The 11,098-nt window shown below is 50.8% G+C and overlaps 1 protein-coding gene and 1 non-coding gene across 3 annotated transcripts; one reads left to right on the forward strand and one right to left on the reverse strand.

Moving 5' to 3' along the window:
- Positions 1-644: 644 nt before the first annotated feature.
- On the reverse strand, positions 645-10,686 carry TMEM259 (transmembrane protein 259). Of its 2 annotated transcripts, none has more exons than XM_019610047.3 (11): positions 10,137-10,686; positions 7,717-7,983; positions 7,301-7,415; positions 5,998-6,108; positions 4,985-5,107; positions 4,561-4,661; positions 3,935-3,992; positions 3,733-3,816; positions 3,084-3,216; positions 2,646-2,745; positions 645-1,924 (listed from the first exon to the last, which is right to left on the reverse strand). In XM_019610047.3, the coding sequence occupies exons 1-11, from the start codon at positions 10,356-10,358 to the stop codon at positions 1,070-1,072; spliced, it is 2,169 nt and encodes a 722-aa protein (XP_019465592.2). In that variant the 5' UTR covers positions 10,359-10,686; the 3' UTR covers positions 645-1,069. The 2 variants fall into 2 exon arrangements, with proteins under 2 accessions (XP_019465592.2, XP_085068096.1); XM_085211970.1 differs by having other exon boundaries at positions 7,247-7,415.
- A 273-nt stretch (positions 10,687-10,959) lies between these two features.
- Positions 10,960-11,066, forward strand: LOC116217501 (U6 spliceosomal RNA). Its single transcript, XR_004162127.1, has one exon. It is a non-coding gene; the product is annotated as a U6 spliceosomal RNA (small nuclear RNA).
- The last annotated feature ends 32 nt before the right edge of the window (positions 11,067-11,098 follow it).

Genomic DNA, 11,098 nt, shown 5'->3' on the forward strand with positions numbered 1-11,098 from the left:
GCAGACGTGTCCCATTCAAGGGACAAGGCACTGAAAAACAAACAACCTCACCTGCAGCTGCAGGTGCCGAAAGCAGAGCTGTACAGAGACAGAGTTGCTGTCCTCCTCCTCTACAACAGATACTGAGGCTACAGGTCAGCTCCCAGAGGATATTGATACCATTTGCCTGTGGCACGGCAGGAGCTCTCACTTGACACATTGAATAGGGGCCAAACTCACCAGGGTCTTGCAGAGTCACCAGCAGAAGGGGACAGCATTCCTCCAGGGCTGAATGAATCCTTTACTGCTTCCAACCACAGACAAATGCGTCCTTCCTTGGGTGGATGCTCTAAGCTGGACCTGGACACTTCTCCCCCTAAACCCACCGACTAAAGGAAATTTAATGTCAGGAGGAAAAGGAAAAAAAAAAAAAGAAAAAAGAAATGGGCTAAAATGCAGTTTCTGCTTTGGTTATTGCCCAGCTTTGCTCTGGTGTGAGCAGCTCTAGTGTTGAAGGGAGGTACTGAGCTTCTTTTCCCCTAGAAAAAGGAAGGTGACTGGTTTCTCCTTGGCTGTTGGTTGCTCTCCCAGGGGTGTCTGAAGATGCTCTCCCTGCTCACACACAGCTGCTATTCTAACCAGAGAGTCACCGTGCACACACGTGGTTTGTCACAAATCAGCTCATGTTTGCAAGCAACACCCAGACTGCCAACACAACCTCAGGGGGCAAAGAGGAGCTGTGACAGCACACTGACAGCACAGAGAACACGGCCAGCCTGCCCTGCTCACCCACAGCCTCAGCAGTGGCACAGGGCTCCCCCGGTGCCTTGCAGGCAAAGGGAGCAAACGTGCCCTTACTCCCTCCTCCCTGCAGGGAGAATCTGGCACTGAGCAGTCCCACGTGTGCCAGCCTCATACGTGCACACACGTGCATTTCTCTGGGGAGTTCACTGCAGCATCTTCTCTCTGTCCCAGCTGCTCTGCCTCCATTAAGAGGAATTCATGGGTTAAGGATGATGGTGAAGTGAGAAACAGTAACAAACGAAATCCAAATGCCTTCCTGGCAGTCCAGAGTGACGGTAACAAGGACTCAAGACAGGCTCCTCAAGTCTGGCTCCGAGCAAGGCCTGGAGCTAGCTGTACTATCTGCTGGTGCTGGGCAAGGGCCGCTCTCCCCTCGGTCCCCAAGAGCACAGCCCAAGAGTTTGTCCTGATCAGTGTTCTCCACAAAGGCCGGAGGGGACTCTGCCACACTGCCATTTGCAATGCAGTTCTTGCCACTGGGTTTTGCTTGGCTGTCCGAGCTCTCCACAGCCTCAGTCTGCTCAGCAGGGGAAGGGCTGGAGTTGGAGCTCCCATCCTCCTGCACAGGGACGGGGGCAGGAACTGCGGCTGCCTCTGTGGCAGAGGAACCATCTGCAGCAGCAACCACAGATGCTGAAGTGACCTCAATGGTGATGGAGCCCACGGCAGTGTCCGGGTGGTCGCTGCTCACCCTGATGCGTGCGACCAAACCGGAGGCAGCAGAAGCAGCAGCATCCTGAGGGCTCCCAGAAGCCACGGCTTCGTGCACCACGTTCGGCTCCAGGAGAGAAGAGCTCAGGTCAGAAAGAAATGAGGCCTCTGTAACGATGGCAGCTGTCTCAGCAACCCAGTTCAGGTCGCTCCCAACAGAAGAGGCTGCGGCCGTGGTGATGATGCTGGAGGCCTCACTGGGGGCCAGAGCTGCTGGGTTGCTGCTCTCTCCGGAGGGGCCAGCAGCCAGGTGGGGCCGGTGACCCCCCACCTCTGCCCCAGCTGGGGTAGTGTTGTTGTTGAGGTTGTCTTGGAGAGTTGTTTGAGTGCCCTGACCCACCTGCTGGTTCTGCAGCAACATCTCTTGGATTCTGATCTGCCGGAGAATAGCTGGCAGCTCGTAGTGGTGGAAGAAGTAAATCATTGAATGCTGGAGATGGTAAAGGGAAAGGAATCACTCAACAGGTTTGGGCTGCAAGCCTAGACACACCTTGCAAAACTATTCTGTCATCCCTATGTAAAGACAGTAACCAGAGAATCTGGATGCTCTTTCTAAGACCTTATCTAAAATTGTGCAAAGATTTATCCCTTCTATTTGAGCTCCTGCAAACTGCTGTCAGAGAGCAACTCCAAGAGCTCTGAAGACAGGTGATGGAGTAGGGGTGAGAGTGAGGCTAAAGGCATTTCCCTCCAGCTCCATGTTTGCATCTCACAGCACAGAGAGGGAGCAGCTCAGCACACACCTGATTCATTCCTCATCCTCTACGTAGGAGATTCTCAGTGGGATTTGTTCCAGAGATGAGACAGGAATCCTTCCCTAACACTCCCCAGAGCTCACTTGACATCAGCCTATTGTCAGTCACACGGCTGATGTGAGGAGTGACCAAGTCCTGCAGTGTGACAGCCTCCTCTTGTCACCCCATTTCCAAACCTGACACTCAGACACAGTTTGAAACAGAATTTGATTAAGCCCAAACCACAGCTTTACACCACTTTTTGACACTGCTGATTACACACACCGTGCTGCTGCCATTTCAACTGCACGCAGGCAGAGCCCTCTGAGGGGTGCAGAGTGACCAGGACTGAACTCACAGGATGGCACCTGCCCCCAGATGTGGGTATGAGCAGGAACAGCAGCTGCTGCTACTCACCTGGATGAACAGCCACGAGGTGACCAGAGCCAGGCTGCTGTACTGCCCGTTGAACCGATAGTGGTAGGCATAGAAGGCAAAGTGGTACAGATAAAAGAACCTGCACAAAAAAAGCAGCAAATATCAGGATACATCAGTGGACAGCGCAGACCTGAGCTCCTCTCTAGTCATAACTCTATTCTGAGCTGGTGCATTCTGCACAGGGAGGTCTGTGCAAATGTATAATTAGCACGGCTTCGCTGTGAGCAAAACAAAGGGGAGGGGTGATTCCTGACGTCATACTGGAGACCCAAAGTGGAAAGAAGTGCACTTTGGACCATAGGACAGCTCCCAAGGAGACATACAGAAGCTCTGAAGAGTGAAAGTCCTCCTCCAGTTGGAGATCTAAAAGCAGCTGCCACCAGAGACTGGGAGCTGCAGGGAGGTGAGGTCTCTTACCTGAGCCAATGCCTCTTACTCGTATTGGTGTGGCAACAGATGGCATCATACTGGTCAGCCAGCCACACAATGAGGATGATGTAAAACGCAGTCGTGGTGTCATTGAAGAACTCTGACATAATGGCCTCCATACCTACAGGACAGAGAGGGGCCTGACATCAGCACATTGCAGGGCAGACGACAGTTGCATTGCAGCAAAAGCCTGCACGATTGCATGGTAAAAAATAACAGAGCAGGAAAAAAATGATCTCTGTTTAAAACAACAGCTAAGGTCAAGCAAGTTTCACTGCTGACTGAAGTCACCACAGGATCAGCTGGCTCTGGAAAGCAGAGATCTCAGTGGTTTTGATTGTTTCTTTAAAATCCAAATTATGCTAATGGAATGTGGTTACACACTGTGTGAATCTAACACGAACCAAAGCAAGGAACGGGCAAAGCTTCAGTTTATGTGATTTCCAAATGAACTGCTTTTCCAGGAGACTCAGAATGACAGTGCAGCTCACTGTGCCATCAAATCCCAGAGCCTTCCACCTTGCGAAGGGCAGACACACTAACCATCTGCTGTGACCAGGTCACAAAAGGGAATTATACCTCCTACAGATCCCAGAGGGACTCGCAGCACAAATACAAGAAGTGAGCGTGTCCTTACCTACTAGAGCCAGAATGACAGTGAGTAGGGGAGCTGCAGGGAATGCAATTGTCATGTTCATTTCCAGCATCTGTAACAGGTCAACTGCAAGAAGGAAAACGGTGTCACAAAAAGAGAACACGAGGCCAAGGAAGCCTCCAACCCCTGCATCACTCCACACTCAGAGCATCTCAACACCCCAAATCACACAGAAAATACCTACCAATGAAGACAAAGATCTGATGGTGTGAGTAGCGTAAGAGCATCGAAACAGAGAGAGTCTGAAATAGGAGAACAGAAGCCACTGTCAGATTCCTGTCAGAATCACATCACAGCAGAGGCTCAGGCAGGCAAGCTCGGACTCATAATGTTGCTGTGCATATCCCATATTTGCTAGCTTGAGCTACACAGGCCAATTTCTCAAGGAGTAATTAGGACTTCACAAACAGCAATTAATCTTCGTACTTACTGTCTATTTTACAGCAGTAATCATTTGTTTGCAAAGAGACTGATTTTGAATATTTGAGCAGAGGCCAAACCAAACAGCAGCAGAGCTGGAACTGAGGTTTCTTCCTATTCTGTATCTGTGCTCCTCCCAGTAGCTCAAACTGCCTGTCTGACAAAAGTCATCCTGCACTGTTTTGATTTCTTCTCTCACTGGTCATAGCATGCTCTTTGCTTTTAGGACTCCAAATATCCACATTAGAGGGGGGGGGGGGAAAAAAAAGAGCAGAACTCCGTCAGCTTAGCTTTAAAAGTAGTTATGAGCTCAGGCCTCTACTGTAACAGCAAACCTTGCCCGTGTGCTGGGCTCAGAGTCCAGGGAACGCCCAGCTCATCCCAACTTACAAATATGACCATGATGACAAAGGCTGCCAGGTAGGACGTTCTAGCCATCCACATGCTGACAAAGCGATAGTGCTCCCCAGACACCACGTTGCGAAGGAAACCTGGGAACAAAAAGGGAAAAAAAGCACACAATCCCCATGGAACTAACTCACAGAACAAGAACAAACTGCTTGTCGTGTCTGAGATCTATGCCAGCATCCCTCACAGCTGCACGCTTATTGTTATGCAGTGCAATAAGGCCATAGGAAATCACGCCTGCAGATGTCTCTTCTCTCCTGTTTCATTTTGTCCTCAGCAATAACATCCCTACATAACACAATGAGCTGTTCCCTGCATTAGAGATTAATCAAAGTCAGGAGATGACATTCATGCACCTGTGGAAAAGCAGCACTCCCTCTGCTAAAGCGATTCCTCCGACTCTTACCTTTGTTCTCTTCATTTTCAGCTAAGGCTTTGACACTTGACATCAGGATGTCATCATAACCCAGGAATTCATCCAGCAACAGACGACTGAACCTGTCCCCAAAGCACTGATCCCTGGTAGGATCTAGACAGAAGAGCAGAGCAGTTAGACCTTATCCTTTTCAAATGTGAGCACAGTCTTCCCATCATTTAAAGCAGACTTGCAATTGCACTCAAACCTCTGGCAGCTGAACTGGGCAGGACCGGGAAGCAAAGTGTCACACCCTGACAAATACAGCCATGCTGGTAAAATGCTGATGCCAATCAGGCTTCAAGAATTCCATCTGTGCTGTCGCACTCTCCACTGCCATACACATACAGGGAATTTGTCTCCTGGGCTTGGACTGCAGCCCCAGTAACAAAGGGCTCTCTCTCTCTCTCTCTCTCTCTCTAGCAACAGCCCTCAGAATAAGTCTGTGTGCAGCTCAGAGGGGCTGGCAGAGATGTTTCTGCAGCCAACTGGGCTCTGTGTGGTGCTGCTGGGGCCCACAACCCCCCCTCCCCAACACTTCCATGCAGCTCTCATGAAACACAAACACGTATTCTACTGTACACTGATCAGCCTGTAAAAAAAACCCCAAAAAACCAGGAAGCCCAGAAACAATCTTTCAATAAGTTACTAAGATATTCATGCAGGAACTTTTCTAGGTGAATGGAAAAGCCCAGATCAGTAAACAGACATTTAACACTGGCTCTCTCTTCAATGAGAAAGCAATGCTAGACGTAACACGAAGGCTCAGGCACCAGAACAGGCTCCAGCATTTCAGAGCACTCCTCTTGAAAAGGGTGTGACCAGCTAAAGCAATAACTGCTCCATAAAGCTCTCCTGCATGGCAAGTGAGCGCCATCAACTGTTATAAATGGTTCCCACAAGACTAAAGAGGGAATGGGATGAGTGTGAAGTTTGGAAGAGAGCTGCCAGCACGCGGGTATCTCTGCAGACACATCTCTGGCAGGGCTGGCTCCCTCACTCACCCAAAGTCACCACCATCACAGGGATGCTGAGGCGCTGCCGTGTGCTCTGGGACAGGCGCAGGAACCCATACTCCAAGGAATACTCCACAATGTACTCTTCCTGTGGCCACACTGCAAGAGAAGGTGGGAAGGGAGACTCAGCAGAAGGCTATGCAGACAGTCAGCAGGAAGAAACAGGCTCTCGTGTTTGTTTTGCTTTTAGTTTTCGCTACGAAACTGTTTTAAGCTCAAATGAAAATGAAGTGTTGAAATATCAATGCATGAACCACTTTGTTTGTACCACAGGTAACTTTACCACGGTAACACACTCTGTCTTAACATTCAATTTGGTGTACTTACAGGACAGAAGAGCTGGGGAAAAAAAAAAAAAATGCTAACAAGATTGGATTTTCTAGCTACATTAAGAAGGGACACAGTTCTCTCTCCTACCACACTGCTGGATCATTTCCAGCTTGGTATTCAGCAAATCAAGGCACAGTCTGTCAGCACACACAACACCGGACAACATGACTCTTACAGAACTTAAGCAACCTGTTAATTAAGGTATTGCACCAAAAATATTTAAACATCGCCCAGTCTTAAGAGACTTAATGATCTCAAATATAGGACTAATGAGTTCTGGATCAGGATCAAGCAAAACTTTGCAAGAGCGAGGGAACGGTGCTGTTGTGACGTCCAGGCTCACAATCCTCAACATCAGCAGCTCAAGTCGTGCTGAAACAAGAAGGATGGAGCAGGACAATATTTCGAATGAGGCAGACTATCAACACAATCTTGCAAGCTACTCCAACTTGCTTGGTGGCTTTCAGGATTAGTTTGCTATTCCAGGTACTGGTGTTGACTCAGGGACCCAAAATACTGTTAATACAGTAAGGAATGTGCACTGTCAGTTGGATCCCTGCAGGTTTCAAGAGGACAGCAAACGCAGAACTGCTCAGAAGAGGGAGGTTTACATTCATCTGACGTACCTGGCACTGATTTGCTGCAGAAACACGATGCCAGACCAGAAGGCTCTAGCAAATTTTATAGCCCAGATGCATCCACCCAACTCCCAGCCTCCCTCCAACAAAAGAAAACACGGTGCTGTAGATCTGGTGTCAGGAGCGACAAGATTCACCACAGGTTAAAGCAACAGGGATAGCCAGGGGACAATAAAGGTTGCTAAGTGCAGGCCCAGGGAAGCCAGGAGAAGTGCAGGGAAGATGCAGGGAAAGGAGAGAGCACAGATAGCGATTTAAGTTGTCTTTACCTGCTCTGGCTAGCATCTCAAACTCGGACACAGTCTCCCGCAGAGGCTGCATACCTTTAGTGGCTGCTTCACTAAATGAGAACTCCTGGCTTTCGTTGTGGGCCAGCGCCTCAGTGCTGCTCATCCGGGACGGCTTGAGGAACACCTTGGGCTCTATATCCAGCTCAAACTGTTGGGGAACAGCAGCAGAAGAGGTCAGGTTAGCAGCCAGGTCAGCTCCAGGCTCCCGTTGCTCCCTCTCTGTGCCCCGAGCCACCAACAGGAAGACAAGTGAGGTCTTTTGCTCGGGCTTTATCTTCTACCTTAAAACGTCAGAGGCTAACCAGGGAAAAACTGAGGGAACACACACAGATTCTGAGTGACTGAGGGCACACAGAGGGACCACGACACATTCACAGCACGCGCATCAAGCTGTTTCATCCCAAACCCACGCTCGCCTCGCCCCGTGCACACGGGGAACACAACTTTACCTTGATAGAGCTGTTTTCAAACATATCCACAGTCATTTCCTCTTCTTCCTCCTCCTCTTCCTCAGCCGTGGGCTCAACTACCATTCCTGGAAACTTCTCAGCACCGCAGAACTGGAGGAAGATGGGGGCCCGGCTGGAGTTGCGCTGGATTTCCACCCTCAGGATGCCATCACGTGGCCATTTGTCCCTCACGTGCTCCAAACAGTTTATGGGTGAGCGGGAGAAGGCGATGTGAATGTACGCCAGGATGAAGAGCACAAAGAGAGCCTACGCACAGCAGGAAACAAAGCAGAGACTGTCAGCCCAACCAAACGTTGCCTGTTGATAGGCTGCCCAGTTTCAGCCATCTCTTCTTCACGCACAGACACTGCAGGTGGACGAGAGCCTTTAGGCTTTCTAACCCTAGCTGCATTTGCACCAAACGATACAACAGCCCCAGATCAACTTCTCTCCCAGCTCCACAGCTTATATAACACTCCCTCTGTACTTTGTCCTTCTGATACCTCGCTAACTTGCTGAAACCTCGTCTTTCTGAGGTAAACACTAAGAGGCCTAAAGCTTTTCCTGGGAATGAAAGCTCCCAAGGTGCCTTTGACCAAAACTTCTCCATTACTGCACTGTGCTGGGGCTGAGTGCAGCTGGCTGCCACCCAGGAGGCACGCTGCCACGTTAACACATACACTGCCTAGGGTCAAAGAAGTGCTGACTCTCACAAAACCACGTGCAAAGTGCCCACTGCTTTTGCCTCTGTGTGTATCAGGACACAGCACTTCCTTCTGAGCTCCAGCAGCATTCAGCACAGGTACAGAGCAGGCCGCTTGCTGCTGAATTCCTACTGAATTCTCCCTCATTTCAAAGTGCCAAAGTGTTTCCAGGAAGAAACTGCCAACCCACAGATTGTTGGTTTTTTTTTTGGTCAACTGATCCACTCCTAACTCAACCCAACCACCAGGAAGGGCTACCCAAGCTTATTCAGAAAGGTCTTAAAACACTGGGATCAATTTGTGTTTGATTTCTGCTCAGCCAGGCAGATGTTAACCACGGGAGGGAAATAAACTGAATTCAAAATAAAAGGCTGCAGAGGACTACCTGCAATTACTTGGGTTTGTGCCACATCCAGCACGACAGAGCCACGCTCTGGGCTGTGGGGTTTTAGCATTGCAGAACCAACAATACAAACCCACCCAAGGCAGCAGCAAGAACCAACTCCAGGAGTTGGGTTGCAAAGGTGTATTGTTATCAGCCAATAGCCAGCCTACCAATGAGCAATGGTTGGCTCCATTAAAAAGACCTTTCAGCACTTGATTCCTAATAGAAAGATGCTTTCAACCCAAGGAACAACTACAAGTCACAGCAAAACAAAGTGAACTAATAAAACCCATTTCCTATAACGAAGTTACCCAACTGTCCAAAGTTCAAGCTCCAAAGAACACCTGTCTATAAGCAGCATTGCTGCATTTCATGCATTCACTTTCAAAATTAAGCATTAAGATGCTCCTTCTTGATTAAAGTATCTGTCCTTGCCATGCATTGTGCCTGACCTATTTGTTATGAATAAACAGGCTGCTAACATCACATCTGCAGAGGAGCTGCAGAGGAAAATGCTGGGGAAGGTAATCCCAAAACAGATCCCTGATGCAGGGAGAATGGTGATGAAAGCAGGCAGGAGCAGCACCAGGGTGCCAAGCACAGCGTGCAGGCCACAGCCTCAGACTTGGCCTCCCACCTCACACAGAATCACAGGGAGGCTGAAAGCACAGCTGCCTGCTAACCCTAAGGGCAGAAGCAAGGATCTCCTCTGGGAGCACTTGAATTTTCTCAGCGTACTTCGATTAAAAGCAGGTAGCAGCAAGAAATTCTCCTGGCTGGGCTGCGTGACAAAACCTGAACGTTTACTGGGCAGGGAGAAAAAGGTCCATGTAGTACAATTCAGGGTAACCTAGATGTGGCTGGATTTTAGAACCCTGGATTCCCAGGGCTTAGAACCCAGGGCACAAAGCTCCCTGTTGTTACCTAGCTGGCTCTCCTTTGCCCCCCTCTCTTATTTCTAGAGGCAGGGGGGACACAGTGAGCTCTGGAAGCTGCAGGGCAGCACTTCACCTCACACAGACAGCACCAGGCTGACGTCTGGTCCCCACAGGGGAGGCTGTAATAACTTCCATACCCTGCAGAATTCTGCTTTGCCACTACATGGACTTCAGATTACATCAGCAAAAACGCAGACAGGTTTCACCCCACGGAGAAGACACCCAGCACGCAGCTGAGGGCGTCGATTACCGTGAAGAAAAACGGTGATAAAACAGAGCCTTGCACCGACTGCACTCAGCGGGGATGGCACTCCATCAGCACGGCCGCATTCGGGCACCTCACGTGCGTGATGTACGCAAAGACAGACTGCTGGGAGCCCCCCCGGGCCTCACCTTGAGCAGCACGAAGAACTCGAAGACCCGCCTGAAGGAAGGAGGGAAGAGCCGCGCGTAGGTCACAGCCATCTTGAAGAAAAGCGCGTGGAAGAGGCGGTCGCGGACATTGATCAGAGGGTTCTGATTGAGGGCAGCGTTCCTCCCGGCCCGGTTAGTGCCCCCCGCGGCCCCGGTGTGGTTGGCCGGGGGGTGCTGGCCTTGGGGCTGAGCTTCGGACATCGCGGGGCCTTCGGGAGGCGCTCAGCACCCCGCGCTGCTGGGCCCCGGCCCGGCCCGGCCTCCCTCCGCAGCCACAGCCGGGCACGGAGCGCTGCAGGCCCGGGCGGGGCTCTCAGCGGTCCTCAGAACGGCCCCGGGGCGGCGTTGCTCGGATGGGACGCGGCTCCCGAGGCGGCCCCGAGGCCATGAGGCGGCCCGGAGGCGGCGGTGCCTCCTCTTCTTCCTCCTCTTCCTCCTCTCAGGGCCCCGGCCGCCCCTCACCGCCCCGCCGCCATCTTCCGGCACACACAGCGCCGACGCAACGCAGCGCCGCGAGGAATTGTGGGACGGCGGAAGAAGGGCGCCCGCCCCGCCCCGGTATGTAAAGTAAGAATCTTCCCGCCGTGCACCGCGCGCTGTAGGCACAAATTAGAGGCAACTCAGCCCCGAAAAAGCCAAATTTTCGTGAAAAATAAAGACCGTCAGCGGGACAAATAGGAGTTTCTGTTGAAGGGGTAATATTAAAGAAGAAACATGCAGATGAGTAAAAGGCCAGCTGACCATTACCTAATGATTACAAAGTAAAAGGACTTTAAATAGTCACTGAGGGGGAGTAGGTATCGTGCTCGCTTCGGCAGCACATATACTAAAATTGGAACGATACAGAGAAGATTAGCATGGCCCCTGCGCAAGGATGACACGCAAATTCGTGAAGCGTTCCATATTTTTTTTCCTGCACACCGACACCCGACGGTGCCGCT

Source organism: Meleagris gallopavo, chromosome 30 (assembly GCF_905368555.1).
Source record: "Meleagris gallopavo chromosome 30, MGAL_WU_HG_1.1, whole genome shotgun sequence".
Lineage (NCBI taxonomy): Eukaryota > Metazoa > Chordata > Aves > Galliformes > Phasianidae > Meleagris > Meleagris gallopavo.